This window comes from Rhinichthys klamathensis, unplaced genomic scaffold (genome assembly GCF_029890125.1).
Source record: "Rhinichthys klamathensis goyatoka isolate OS25496 unplaced genomic scaffold, OSU_Roscu_1.1 h1tg000461l_1, whole genome shotgun sequence".
Lineage (NCBI taxonomy): Eukaryota > Metazoa > Chordata > Actinopteri > Cypriniformes > Leuciscidae > Rhinichthys > Rhinichthys klamathensis.
In genome coordinates this window covers 980284-995803 of record NW_026606950.1, presented here as the reverse complement: position 1 = coordinate 995803, position 15520 = coordinate 980284, and the positions used below count along the sequence as shown (strand labels likewise).

General features: G+C 38.5%; 1 protein-coding gene across 2 annotated transcripts in view; it reads right to left on the bottom strand.

Annotated features, from left to right (window-relative positions):
* The window catches only part of camk1b (calcium/calmodulin-dependent protein kinase Ib), a 77761-nt gene that overhangs the window by 31490 nt on the left and 30751 nt on the right, over nucleotides 1-15520 (bottom strand). For both annotated transcript variants that reach the window (XM_056236684.1, XM_056236683.1), the window contains exon 3: nucleotides 4845-4976. In XM_056236684.1, the coding sequence (XP_056092659.1) occupies nucleotides 4845-4976 (132 nt within the window). The remainder of the gene's footprint in view (nucleotides 1-4844; nucleotides 4977-15520) is intronic.

The window sequence follows — 15520 nt, the reverse complement described above, 5'->3', positions numbered from 1 at the left end:
GACGTTTTGAAAGCGCAAGCGGATCTAGCTAGACCGGAAACAAAACAACAGGCACACCGCACACACTTGTTTGGGCTTGCGAGCCGGCCAAATAGTAGTTTAACGTTAAGATTTGAGTGGATGACGAGCGCGAGACGCCGAAATGGATGCCAATAAGATTCTGAATGGAAAGTTTACTTTTAAAAAGTTGCCAAATGGTTCCATTGACGAGACCAAAGTGATCTGTGTGTTTTGTCGTTGTGAACTGAGCTATCATCATCGCAGCGCGTCCAGTCTGAAACACCACTTGATGATGGCCAAGCACACACACACACACACACACACACACACACACACACAGCTGATGCGAATTCTCCGCCCCCTCGTCAATATCAGGACCTCGTCAGTATTTCTTTCACCCTTTTATTGATGGACAGTGTTACATTGTGTGAGAGATTATTTGCTCCAAGTGAGAATGTTAGTGTGAAATTGAACACAGTATATGCCAATGTTGTTTTCAATAAAAAACATTTGCACAAAGCAAGCCGATCCACTTTTCCAAGTTGATAAGAGCATTAAAATGAGAAAAAATAATGGGACAAAAAGAAATCAAGAGACATTTAGAATAGATAAAAATGTGCGATTAATTGCGAGTTAACTATGACATAAATGCGATTAATCGCGATTAAATATTTTAATCGTTTGACAGCACTAGTTTTTACCTATGGATCCAACATGGCAGTTACCTTTCGATGTCCATATATGAAAATGCTTATTTTACGTATTTTACGTGGTTCCATAGGTACAAGATGTCATCATCATACTCAATCCCAAATGTGTCTGACACAAGTTTCCTCTTTGTTTGATGGCGATTCGGGGAAGTCCAAATAAACGAATGGCACAATATGAAGTAAACTCTCGCAGAAACCGCCGGATCAGTGCGGGCAGCAGTGAACACTGCGTAGGAACCCTGAGAATCAGAACGCAGCTTGTGACATATTGAACAGACTGTACTTCCCTCCCACACAGCCTTGAGTTCATTCAAATTAAATATGCCGTCTATTCTGACTAAAGTCTATGAGGGGGTGGATTTTGTGTTAGTCTAGTGCAAAACAAAGAAGAGTTAAAGAAAAACGTATCAACTAATGTCACGCATCTTCCTCCGTGACCCCTGACCCTCAGTCTTTACTGCCCCCACAACAGCCAACAGTCCAGCAGATTTTCATTGACTTACAGAAGGACTGTGTGAGTGTGTGTGTGACATGCGGGGGCTCTAATTGAGCCGAACGGTGGAATCCCACACACCTCCCCACTGGCAATACGACATGACAGAGGCACCTGAATGAGTCACTGAGGATCGCTTCCACTCATTCTCATTCTTTCTCTCCCTTCAGCAACATGTACACTCACCCACTCCCCTTCTCGCCGCCTTCTCTCCTGTCAGGCGTACTGGTGGCCTCGTCTTTGCCTCCTTCAGAAACCACACACAACTGTGGGCAGGCACGACTCCACAACAAGAGTATTATTGTTAATAAACTATTACTATTATAAATGATTAACTATTTAATTCTCACTTGTATGAAATAAAAAAGTATAAATGTAAGCTACAATAACAACAAAAACTAAATTAAATCAAAGACAAAATAACTGAAATTAATGCTGATGCTCACTTGAATGCATGTGAGTGGCATCCAGTTATAATCTTGAAAATCAAATTATTTTGTGTTTTACGAGAATACTTTTTGTGTGCAAAAAACAAACAAAAATAACGACTTTATTCAACTATTCATTTCCTTCTCTGTGGGCCGTGAGATTTCACGTAGTGTAACAGCGCAGCGCTTCTGTGTTGCACGTCACACACACACACACACACACACACACACACACACACACACACACACACACACACACACATGACCAGCGTCGGCCAATAGTGAGCCTGTGTGTGACGTACAACACAGAAGCGCTGCGCTGTTACACTACGTGAAATCTCACGGCCCACAGAGAAGGAAATGAAGAGTTGAATAAAGTCGTTATTTTTGTTTGTTTTTTGCGCACTAAAAGTATTCTCGTCGCTTGATAAACTTAAGGTTGAGCCGCTGTCGTCACTCGGACTATTTTAACGATGTCTTTCATAACTTTTGGGCCGGCCAGTTTCGATCCCTTAAGAAGCCTATGGAGAAGTGATCCAGCTCTCAGATTTAATCAGAAATATCTTCAGTTGTGTTCCGAAGATGAACGAAAGTCTTACGGGGTTGAACAACATGAGGGAGAGTAATTACTGACAGAGTTTACATATTGGGGTTGAACTATCCCTTTAAGCTGTTCAAAAACCTAGAGCTGCCTCACTGCTTTCTCAGCCGTCTCAGGCAGCATACTAGCCTAACTGAAACCGAACCTCATACATGACGATTTTAAATGATCACCATAACACTCAACTCATAATTGAGACCAGTAGAGTTTGACGTTAGTACGTTGCTAAGCTAATGACACAACATGGTAATAAGCACATTGAGATGAAAAAACAGTTAAACTCCACCCCCTTTTCACAATTGACTGCAAGCACGTTCAGATCAGACTCCATCCACTTTACAACCGATGGACAGAACCAATTCCCTGCCCTACAATCTTTTTCTTTTCCGATAATCCGTTTCATTCGGGATATCCCTTAAAGGGATACTCCACTTTTTTGGGAAATAGGCGCTGCGTCATATCATTACGCCTGCTGCTCTCATGGTACGGCAGTGAAGTTTATTGATTATTACGCAGGAATGAGAGTATAGTTCCTAGCCATATCAGCCTAGAAAATCGCAACTTTACATTTTCCGTCGGTCTTAGTGCACGATGTAACTACAGAAGAGTCAAGTTTTAAATAGGAAAAATATCGAAACTCTTTGGTCATTTTTTTTTGAGAAATGCTAATGGTCTTGTCCACTCCAATGATGTATGCTAAGCTATGCTAAAAGTGGTACCGCCAGAACCGGAGATCGGCTGAATGGATTAAAAAACGGTCAAACTCAACAGTTTAACTCTGGGGGAGTTGTAAAATGAGCCTATTTCCAAAAAAAGTGGAGTATCCCTTTAAGGGACGTCATTCACTACCCTCCTCTTCATTCAGTTTTTAAAGTTAGACATTAACCTTCTTGGTCTTCCTCGATCAATTCATTATAAAAAAAATAACAAGAAATCTTTGATGACTGAATAAGTGAAAGGTGGCAATGTCTGATACACAATGATGAAGTGACGTTTCACTCATAGTTACCGCAGGCAGAAAACAAAAGAATAGGAAGAATCATCAGCAAAACTTGAAATGGCTCAGCGATTTACTGTCGAGCAAGTACTGAACACAATCAAATATTAGCGTCAGTGTTATTTTATGGTTTATCTGGTGAAGAAGCTGTCAGCGATGAAAATACTGATTTTGAAGATGTTGAAAATGATAGTTTTGAGAATATGGTTGAGAGAGTGAATGTTGAATGTACTGGGGAAATGTAGCCTGGGAAAACCCAGACAACTTCCGGCAAATTTAGATTTGCTCTGAAAGTTAGTCTGGCAAAGAGCTCATTCAAGCCCATTTCCAATCCGCCGAAATCGCGGCACCAATCAGAAGCGTTGGGGCGGGCTTTACACGATGACGACAGCGCAGGGATTTTGAAGCAGATTTTGTAGCCTACATTACAAAGATGGATGCCGCCGAACAACATCACTCGTTCCAATCAGCTTTCGCGTCTGTTTTAAGCCATTTGAACGTTTCCTTTTAGTTAAAAACCGAGTAAAGAACAACACTCGGAGATGTTTCTCCGCCGCTCTGCATACGTCATCTCCTTCATCGCTCTGATTGGGTTTAGGTCTATCCGCGACGTCCGTTGGTGACGCCCCTCTGGAAATGATTTGTCTATGACGCTTTGCCAGACCATAACTCAGTTACAACTGAGAAGAGAATGGTCTGGTTTTAACCAGGCTAGGGGAAATGAGCTCAGTTGAGGACTGCGATGATGGTATAAAACACCTGCTCAAATATCGTGACAATCCATCTGTGTTAGATATAGATCCGGGTCGCTAAAGACCCGAATATGAAATAATGATTGGTGAAACATTCATATACATATATTCATATATTGTGACTTTAATAAGCATAAAAATACACGGCACACACAAATATTGTATAAAATGTTTAAATTGTTTGATATTTTATTTGGTGTTGATTGAAAAGTACATTTTATTTAATAAATTCGCCATTTTGGATGGATTTTCTTAACTGATGTAGGTGATGTGGCAGCAGTGCATTCTGTTCTTCTGTTAATGTGATTTCTCATCATAAATGAGGTACCTTACAAGGTAAAAAAAATGTTGCTGCCTACCTTTTGCAACAGTCATCACATTAAAACCTATGGTGCATTAAATTGCTGTTTAAGTAGGGCAGCTCTTTAGGAAGTTAAATAAATGAATGAGGATGCATGCGATTCTTTAATACCCTAGTTTAAATCTAAGGCCATTTCACTGGTGCCAGAAGCATTGTTGAGAAATGTGACTTTCCAGCAGACTGTGAGTTCTTCCTCATTCACACGTTGCCTCAAATATCTCTGTGAACGCTGTGCCTCTTTGCCTGTGGTAACCCAGGCAACCCAGCCACTAAAAATAGCGTCGGCTGCTCCGGCTTCAGTCATTCCCACAGAGCTTTATGATTCCAGCGGTTTAAACATGAGACTCTTAACACACACACATGCTGTCCTCTCTCCCTGAGATAACATGGCTGTTACATATAGATGAACATGGACTTTACAAGTGTTCATACAGCTAGGGTGTGATATTTAATGTGTGTGTGTGTGTCATATACATCCTATACAGCTGTTTCAATGACTCACTTGTGGAGCACAGCGATCTCATTTTCAATGCTGTTTTCTTTCCCCTCCAGAGCTTTTTTTGCGATGCACTTAATCGCCACTAGTTTTCTCGTCCTCTTCTCCTCTGCGAGCACCACCTCAGAGAAAGCCCCTCTGCAAGACAAAATCCAAATAACCAATCAGAAAACAGTAAAACCAGGGGTCAACAGACCATTAGGGGTCCATCAAGGTCCTACGGTGACAGATATACAAACTATTTAGACTATAAATAGCATATACATTTCATAGCGTTTCTAACTACATAAATGAACGTTAAATAATGATCTAAGTATGTAATTAATTTAATAATTAATGCTCATGGTTAGTTCATGTTAGTTAATACATTAACTAATGTTTAATAAATTAACCTTATTGTAAAGTGTTACCAAGATTTTTGATAATTGAAATATAAATTAAATATCCATATTGTATTACATTTAAAAACGTCAAAACACATTAAACTTAAAAATGTTAAATGTTTCACTGACAACTAACTGAAATAGATAAGTTAAAGTACCAAAATTGTATATTTATATTAAGTGTCTTAAACTACTATGTAATAACTTTTAAATTAATCATTTGATACAATTAATTTATTGTGTACATACATATTTATATTAAACTTTAACCTAAGCATACCACCAAACCTAACCCGTATTACACCTCAATAGCAGCACGAGTGTTTTTCAATACAACACAATAAGTACATTGTACCTAATTATTTTTTATTGTTTGATGTAAGTGCATATAGTTAAAGATACCTAAATACACTAAAACTGAAATAAAAATAAATGAAAGCTGCATAGGAATATATATTAAAAAACAACACAATTGTTAAAACTAAAAAAGAAAAGAAAATGTAAAAAAGCTCATTCAAAATATTACTATAATACTATATAAATAGTACTAAAATATCATTAGTTCCTGAGGCAGCCACTAACTAAAACAGCAACAAAATTCCTAAAATTGTAACATCATGCTGGGACAGCGCTCCTGTCATTTCACTTGTAATTTGATCGACAAATACAGTGCAAGTCACAGATGGGACGAATGTTGACATGCTCAAACAGACTTGTCTTAACAAGAGCTAACCACACACTGACACAACAATGGTATAATGGCAAGCAATAAAAGCTCTTCCATGTAAATTTGAGTTCTTATCTCCAACTGGCCCACAGAGAAATCTCATTGGTTCAAATGATCACTGCACATTATCCACTATATGAAAAGCAGTGAGAAAACAGGAAGCAGATGTTAACAGACTTCCTCTGAAGGGATAACAGCACAGGCAGCGAGCTCTCCAGAAGAGATTAAAGGGATAGTTCACCCAAAAAAGAAAACTTTGTCATCATTTAATCATCCTCATGTTATTCCAAACCCGTACGAGTTTGGTTAATCTTCGAAACAGTCATTTTAAATGAAACCTGAGAGGTTTATGTCCAGGTAATCAAACCTAAGAAGGTCCAACCAGGCAGGGGCGTAGAATTTAGTAGGGACGCTACCAATAATTTCGATCAAAACTTAAAATATATTTAAATATTGATGTCCCCGTCCCCACCAATTTCAAAATCAAACCTACGCCACTGCAACCAGGTCATAAAACGAATCCATATAATGAAGTGTTTTAACCGTGAAGAGGTACGCTCACTTTATGGGCCTGTTTACACCTGGCCACTTCATGCGTTTTCTGTGATGGGATAGCTATCCGATCGTGAAAAGACCAGGTGTAAACGCCCTCCGAAACGCATTCGAGACGGATTTGAATCCGATCGCTCAAACCACTTCAGGAGGAGGTCGACGAAACTGGACAAGTGGTTGTTGAAACCACATATGTAAATGTTACTCCTCCCAAAAATGCTAAAAAATAAACGTGTGAGAGCGTGTTATATAGGCTATATGTCATGTTATAGTCAGATATGACGACGCTACTCCAACTCGCATTACCGCAGATGAGCAGCTGAGCGTCGATCTATTTATCAAGCCAACGCGCAAACTATCGCAAATCAAAGTGAAAGTAAGTCGCAGACGCTTAACACACAATCATCTTCATTAAAAGTAAAGCAACGAAATGATCTTACCAGGGCTGTTGCCGCTCTCTCTTATTGCGGTCTTTGATTTTGAAATTAGCTGATGACAGGGGCGGATCTAGAAAAATATTTATGGGGTGGCAAGAGGGGGGCAGGAATTTTTGAGGGGTGGCAACATGGCAGACGTATATGTACTTAATTTAATTTGTGAGTACAGGGCTGGACTGGGACAAAAAATCGGCCCGGGCATTTTGGCCCAGACTGGCCCACTACATATAATCATAAACACAACCGAATGTATACCAACTCCTATAAAAACCACTGAGTTAGAGTTAATAGATGAAATAACTACTAAGTTGAACTATACTCCACAGTGATGAATCCTAAAACAAGCTATAAGCTGCATTGGGATAGCAATACCGTTTTTTCCCATAGGATTTTGGTAAATCTGTGGTGAGTGCAGAGTGCACCTCTGTCCCTCTAGGGGGGTTCGGGGGCATGCTCCCCCGTAAGAAAATTTTGTGCTTTTTAATGTTAAATTCATCAATCTGGTGCACTTTGAGAGTTCAAAATAAAGAGCTCCAACCCATATGCAGTGTGCAAATTGAACAAAGAAAAACTCAAAACTCTTTTTAGTTGTGATAGTGTCTGTCTACATTACACTACTATATAATAATAGTTATAATATTATGGCCAGTCCAGCCCTGTGCTGTGTGAGTATAAAGGCAGGGGTGCGTTTAACTTTTGGAGCCAAGGTGTGCCGACCTTTTTCCCTTTTTTATATATAGGCTATTATTTTGTTGAGCACCCAACAAGAATCAATTTATAGAATCAATTATATCATTTAAATACTTCTAAGATCCATATTACTATCACACGAGCCAATGGCAATTAAATGCACGGATGCATAACGTTAGTCAGATTAATGAATGAAATACAACTGTTCACGAACAGAAGATTGTATTGGACTCATGCTGCATACATACGCAATGACAATTATGCCTACTGTAAATATAGAGTTACAACTACGATTAGAGTTGTTAAATAAAATACCCTGTGAACATTCACACGTTTTCTTTATGATAGGCTAAAATTTATCTCCATAAATATTAAATAATATTTTCTTAATTCTGCGCATGTATTTTTACTTACTTACATCAATTGCTCGATCAATATTATTATCACATATTTTACATTTATATTTTTAACTGTACACAAACAACTTAATATAGCTAAGTTTGTGTATATTTTACACGTAGTAAAATACTGTAGGCTACTGCTTATAAACACCAGACAGATAATGATATATGAAACTGATGTTCTTTACTCATCTCACTTGCACAAAATAAATGCAGTAATATAAAGCATAGAAACGCACAGGTGAAATACACTGAAAATGATATGCATTTAAAAATTTGGTCGGGTTGAAAACTTATCTCTCTGGTAATGGAACTCGGTCGCTGTTGTCCCTTGCTCTCGCTGTCTCCCGCTCTCGCGGTCAGATCACCGCGGACGTTTTCGCCGGAAGTATTTGCCCACACAATAAAGTACGAACGTCAACGGTCGTCATATTATGCACGGAGCGAATTCACTGCAGTCGGACATTGGAGATTCGCGTTCGTAAATTGTCAAATTGGCCATAACTTTTAATTCGTTGCTGCCAACTGGGGTGGCAGCAGGGGTGGCAAGGCTTTCTTTTAGGGTGGCATTTGCCACCCTATGCCACCCCGGTAGATCCGCCCCTGGCTGATGATCAATAAAATGCAGCTCATATCTGTTGCTTTCGGTGACGTGCACTCCATTAAATCTGCATAGCGCGGGAATTGAAGATCGGATTTATATCCGTTTTGCAGTCTAATAATAATCGAATGACTTCTAGTTGACATGTACTGCGTTGCAAAGTAACTTGTAGTTAGTAGAATTTCTAAAGTGGACCATTGAAATTGAAAGTGTCACCCAATAGTGACATTATTCAGTTCAGTGTTGACTCAATTAAGTTCAATAACTGTGTAAAGTTAATCAATTATGAAATGAGATCAATTCATCTATAAGAAGCTCTACAGAAGGCTAGTAGGAAAGCAATAACCAGAAGATGGCGAAGTGAGTTGGTGCCTAAAGTGGAAGAATGGGTAGATGTAATGCTAAGCATTTATAATGTGGAAAAGCTAACTGCGTCCATAAGATTGGACGTCGATAAATTTAACAATATCTGGAAAGGATGGCTTAAATATATTAGGCAACATAGAACGGATTTTGTTTAGAGACTTGGGGTAAGGTCTGAATGTTTATGAATACCTCTTTAAAGAACTATGTAGAAGGATATGCAAGGATTGTCACTGAGAGTAATACATACCACACCTCGGTTCTAAAATTGTATTTTATTCTTTGTTTTGTGTTTTTCTTTGGTTTATGGTTCTTTCTTATCATTAAGGGCTTTCAAGGAAAATCAGTTATGACTGTCTTTAAATATAGGATGCGTTTGCCTTGTTTTTCTGTAAAATTCATATAGTGAAAAAAAATAAAAATAAAAAATATATATATAAAAAAAAAAGAAGCTCTACAGAAGACAAAAGTGTCGTTATTCATCTTGAGTCAATTATGAAACAAATCTGATTCAGCTATTAAACAGCTCTACAGAAGACAGTGATGTCGTCCTCCAGCTTAATCCGATAGTGTCAAGATATTACTGAACATTAATAGTCTTTTAAACCCCAACTAAGCAAGCCAAACAGTATGAAAAATTATTGACTGAGTGTTGATTCAACTTCAGTTGTTTCAGTTGGCTTTACACCAGTGCACACAAGACATCATGAACAGAGGATCTGTGATCAGGCCTAAAAGCTCAGATATCATCAGCAAACTAGCCAGCCTGTTCAATATTTGAGAATGGAATGAAGATTAAGAGCAAACTCATTATTAAACAGGATGTGATTATCGCTCCTCAGCGGCACAGATCCGGCCAGGCATTATCCCAGAGGACAAACACTGATATGATGCATAGTTAAGCCTGCACACGTACGCGTGTCCTCGGCACATGACCCGAGGACAGGGGAAGACTGTGGGCTAAAGCGCTGACGCGGAGGACACACACACAGGACATACAGTATCCCAACAGCCCATGCACAACTGAACATGGCACACAGATATCGGCATTGCAAGCGTAAAACAGCAAACAGTGCATATGTCGGACATCTTTGTTTTAGTCATGCACTGTGACCTCATCAAACTCAATGTGGTTCGACAACTGGAATCAGTCGCTCTACTGTAAGGAAAATGCACACGACTAAACTAACACTCGCCAAGCACAAAATGAGAGTTAAATTCAGTGTTGGTGAGTATAGGAGTTAATTGCCATTTGGCGAGTAACAATTTTATGAATTCTAACAATACAAAATCGAACAGTTGTTATCAGTTTTAATGCCCATAACTAGGGCTGGGTGATTTTCAAGTTTTTTTTTGATGAATTCGAATTTAATGTTTTGCCACGATTTTATTTTATTTTTAAATCGAGAAATTGTGGTTTTGAATGAAAATGTTAGAAAATGTTACAATGTTGACAATTTAGCTATTAAGCCCATAGATATCCATAATAAAGGCTAGATGTCTTACGGCGGAGTCTCTATCGTCATCACCGGCGGCCATCTTGTCACAGGCAAGCTTTCTGGCGGGCTCTGTGGTGCCTGATGTAAGATGAGTGATCAGCACCAACACAAATACTCTTATCTCGCTGAAATCTTGACGGATTTACAAACGGTTTGGTTTCTTACAAACGTTATTAACGTGGCTATAATTCTGGATGATTATTTAATTATACACTTATTATTCATATGTATGCAGTGTCATAACTACATCTCTGACGTTTATAACAAACCAAAACGTTTGAAAATCGGTAGAAAATTGAGCAAGTTATTGTTATTCAAAAAGTACATGCACCATTAAAACACAATGTTACGAGTGAGCGAGCTGCCTGTGACAAGATGGCCGCCAGGTGCGGACGTCAACCTCCATTGGCCAGCAGCGCGGACGAGACATCTAGCCTTTATTATGGATATCTATGATTAAGCCAATAAAATGATCCGACCACATGATGAACACATCGCTAGTCTTAAAGGGATACTCCACCCAAAAATGAAAATTCTGTCATCATTTACTCACCCTCAAGTTGTTGCAAACCTGTATGAGTTTCTTTCTTCTGCTGAACACAAAGGAAGATATTTTGAAGAACGATTGGATCTTTGGCACCATTGACTTCCAGAGTATTTTTTTTTTCTACTATGGAAGTCGATGGTGCCAAACAACTGTTTGGTTCCAATCGTTCTTCAAAATATCTTCCTTTGTGTTCAGCAGAAGAAAGAAACTCATACAGGTTTGCGACAACTTGAGGGTGAGTAAATGATGACAGAATTTTCATTTTTGGGTGGAGTATCCCTTTAAGAGGCTGTTCACTGAGAAATGCGAAAAAATTAAGACGCGGGCAGTGGAATGGGTAAAAAGTTAAGTTATTAGACGCGAGTTGAACTTTTTTTAACTTGAGTGCCACGTTTTTATAATGCAGTTTCATGGGTGAGACGCTGCAAAAGACACGAGACACGAGTGAACAGCCAAACACTTCCGCCAAACATAAAAACAATAGGTAAAATAAAGGGATGCACGATATATCGGTAACCATATCCGTATCGGCGGATATTTAAATGTTATCGTTATCGGACCGATAAGAAAATTTGGTCGATATATTAAAGCCGATAAATAATTAATTATTTCCTTCAGCTGAGACACTTCAGATGCGCACTGTTCAACATGATGCTTTTGAATTGCTTGAAATATGATTGAAATACTGTTAAGTGCAACATGTGCAGCGCAAGTCTGTCATATCGGCTACGTAAAATTACAAATGAGAACGTTATAATTGTGTGCTTGGGACATGGATTTTAATGGTGAGATTTTTGCTTTTGTAATCAGGCTCTCATCTACAAATTTGGATTTAGATTTATCGGCCAATACATTGGTTATCAGCTTTCAAATATAAAGAATTATCGGTTATCGGTCTCGGACACAATGTTCATATCAGTGCATAGTAAAATAGCGCAATGGAACGCAAAAACCTGTAAAGAACTACTAGTGTATGTTTGGTATCTCATGTTTGCATGATGGTGACAGGCTAAAAAGGTCCTGTTATTATTTGTTAATAATAGCCTATTACTGCTGTTATTACTTTTTGGCTAAGAAATATTTCGTGTTTATTTATTTACTTCTGAGTATATAGGATATGTTTAAGACACATTTGTACAATATTTGCCTTAATATTTGCATATTTTATACATTTACAGCATGTTGATCACTTCAGATGTGGTCCACTTGGAATATAACTTTTTAACCGGATGTTAATAAAGAGAATCATATTGTAGTTACGTTTTTAAGTTGACTAGTTAAAGTGAATCAGTCGTTCTTAAAAAAAATCGAGATTTTATCTTTTTTGGGGCATATCGCCCAGCCCTAGACATCACTGTAACATGAAAATAATTATCACCTTATCGGAATTATCAATTATTATTTAGTGTGTTGCCTGCTATACAGTTTCTAGGGTATTGCTAGGTGGTTGTAAGGTGATCTGCAGTAGCGGAGATAGCATGGGTAGGGTCGCCCCAGGGCCCGTGCCAATTAGGGGCCCCTCAAACACCAACCAATCTCGCGTCACTGGACAGGAACGGGGCCCTCGCCAGCAGTGATGCCGGTAACTTTTTTCAGTAACGAGTAATTTAACGCGTTACTATTTCAAAACCAGTAATCAGATTAAAATTACTTATCCAAGTTACTGTGCGTTACTATTTCTTGTAATTTTCTTTAGTAGAAATGATGGCAGATATGCGATATGAAACCGAAATGTGTGTGAGAAGGCAGAATCGCGACACACTCCAACTCCCAGCGTTAGCCTTCCCGTCCAGATCCAATGCTACCACTTCTTTAAATTACTATTAGTATTATTTGAAGTTAACATTATAAAATACGTAGACCTACACCACAAAACTAGTTGAGGATAATTTCTTTAAAATTGGGCAATTCCAGCGTTATGGACGTGACATTTGAGGTAAAAAAAACTTGAAATGTAAATTCTCAGAAAATGCATTTAATACCAATATATTGAAACTAGGGCTGTCAAATGATTAATCACTATTAATCACATCCAAAATAAAAGTTTTTTTTTTACATAATTTATGTGGGTGCACTGTGTATAATTATTTTGTATATATATAAATACACACACATGCATGTATATTTAAGAAAAAAATATAATTTATATATAAAATATTTATATTTATATATAATATAAATTATATATAAATCTATATACAGTATATACATAAAAATATTTCTTAAATATATACAAGCATGTGTGTGTATTTATATATATAAAATAATTATACACAATGCACCCACATATATTATGTAAAAAAAACTTTTATTTTGGATGTGATTAATCACGATTAATCATTTGACAGCCCTAATTGAAACGTCTGTTTATCCTCCTTAATAAAGGAATCCAGACATTAGAAAAATTTCAGTCTAGTCTACACATGCGTTTTATATTTAATATGAGGGAAATACACATCCGTAACGGACGTGACACAAAAAAACTTTAACTTTTAAGTGGCAAAAGTACAAAAAGTAATACTACCCACCGGATGAAGAAGGGTTGGCTCTCCACAGAACCAAATATTCATTTTGTCTTATTTTTCGTGTTCGCATTTATGAGGGAAAAACAATGTTACGTGACAGTTCCCCGGTTACGGACGTGAGCGCTCTGAAAGCGGCACTGAAAGACTGCTTTACAACTTTCCCAGAGACATCAAACATAAAGTACAAAGCCATTCATTAAGGCCAATTTCGTTTTGTATTAATTGTATCTTAATTTTAATCAATGTTTCATCAACCAATTGCATGGATTTAATAAATAAGAAGTAAATATAGCAGACAATAGATAATCACGACACGGAGGCGCCGGCGCGTGAACTGGAGCTCGTCTCATTAATGAACCCAGACACAGCGTATAAGGTAGGCCTACTTGCCTCACACACCTGAGAAATATATCTATAGAAAGCTCGAAATGTGTACTTTTACAGAACAATTCAAAACGAAAGAAAACAGACTGTTCTTTGAAAAGAACGAGATAGCCTTTGTGTAATACTTTTATTTAACATATAAGCTTACTTGGCTCAACAAGTGACACATTATTACATATGCATTCATCAGATATTTTACGTTTTTTTTTTTTTTTAATGACTTGGTAGCAGAGGGCCCCATGATGAAGCTCCGCCCCCACTATACTGAGAGTCTAGCTCCGCCCCTGGTGATCTGGGTTGCTAGTCCAGGTCAAAGGAGCCTGTAAGTTTGATTATTAGTGATCCTTGCCTTCAGTAAGAGCAACAGTTCAGAGCTGGGGAACTGGGGCAAAGCAGCACATTCCTCTCCGGTCAGAGACACAAGAGGACGGCCATCTGCTGGAACCAGGGGAGGTGGACTAGATTAACACAGGCCTGTCTGTTGTGGCTTCCTCATTATACTTCCCCAGATACAAAGAGGACAGAGAGAGGGACGCTGGGGGCAGAGATGGACTCCAAAACATGATCTGGAATTATAACGTTATGCCTGAAAGAATGTCATTTTGATTAACGCTAAACCCATTTCGTGATTGACTTTTCATTATTGGAAAAATAATCCAGTTTATTTTAGTCATTTGTTCAGCAAGCTTGTCACAATGCACTCTTGCATTGAACTGTGTTTCGGAGTACCATTAGGAACAATCATTGACATCGTGATAACGTCAATAATACTGTCACATTCTCCATCCTTTCTCTTTTCTTTCCCTCCATTAAGCACTGTTTCCCATTAACATACTTTCTATTTCTCTCTCCTTCTTTCTCATACCATTGAAAACACACTTTTGCTTGGTTTGGCCGCTGGAGAAATTGTGGTTTCCCTGAGAGGAAACAAGAGGTCATGAGCAAAGCAGAGGCGAGAGCGGCTTCCAGTCCGTGTTGCATGACTCGCACATCTCACTCCAGAAGAGAAAGCCTTCTCGGAAAGACATTTTAAAGGAATAGTTCAATAACAAATGCAACCAGATCAGGGAGTCAGAACTGAGAACATTTCATTTGTACAGAGAGTCTGGCCACTCTCCATTGACAAGCGTTAACTTCCTTGAAGGCGGGTCCTCTGTTGAAGTTTAAAACTACTGGATCTGTCCAGTCACTCTGGATCTGCCATAACCAATCGCTAACGTTTGGTCGTGACGTATGACGACTCAAACTAGCGCACCTCAACGTTATCGTTCTCGGCCACTCCCTCTGTTCGCTGATTGGACCGGTAAATAATTGATCGGAGAAAACCCAAGAATATACAGCAAACCCAGACGTAGTGCTGAAGGAAAATGAAAATTGAGCGGAAGTACGCCAGGCTAAGCTCGACTAACGTGACCTGCCAGAACTGACGCTACGCTTGATTTTTATCCTATTATTTACTATATTTATTTGCTCGGTCAGTGTCGTTGTGGGTTTTGGTTCTTTTGCTGTTGTCGGCTGTAAGGACCTTTAAAATCATTTGGCGGAGTGATATGGACATGTAATGCGGTCAAGA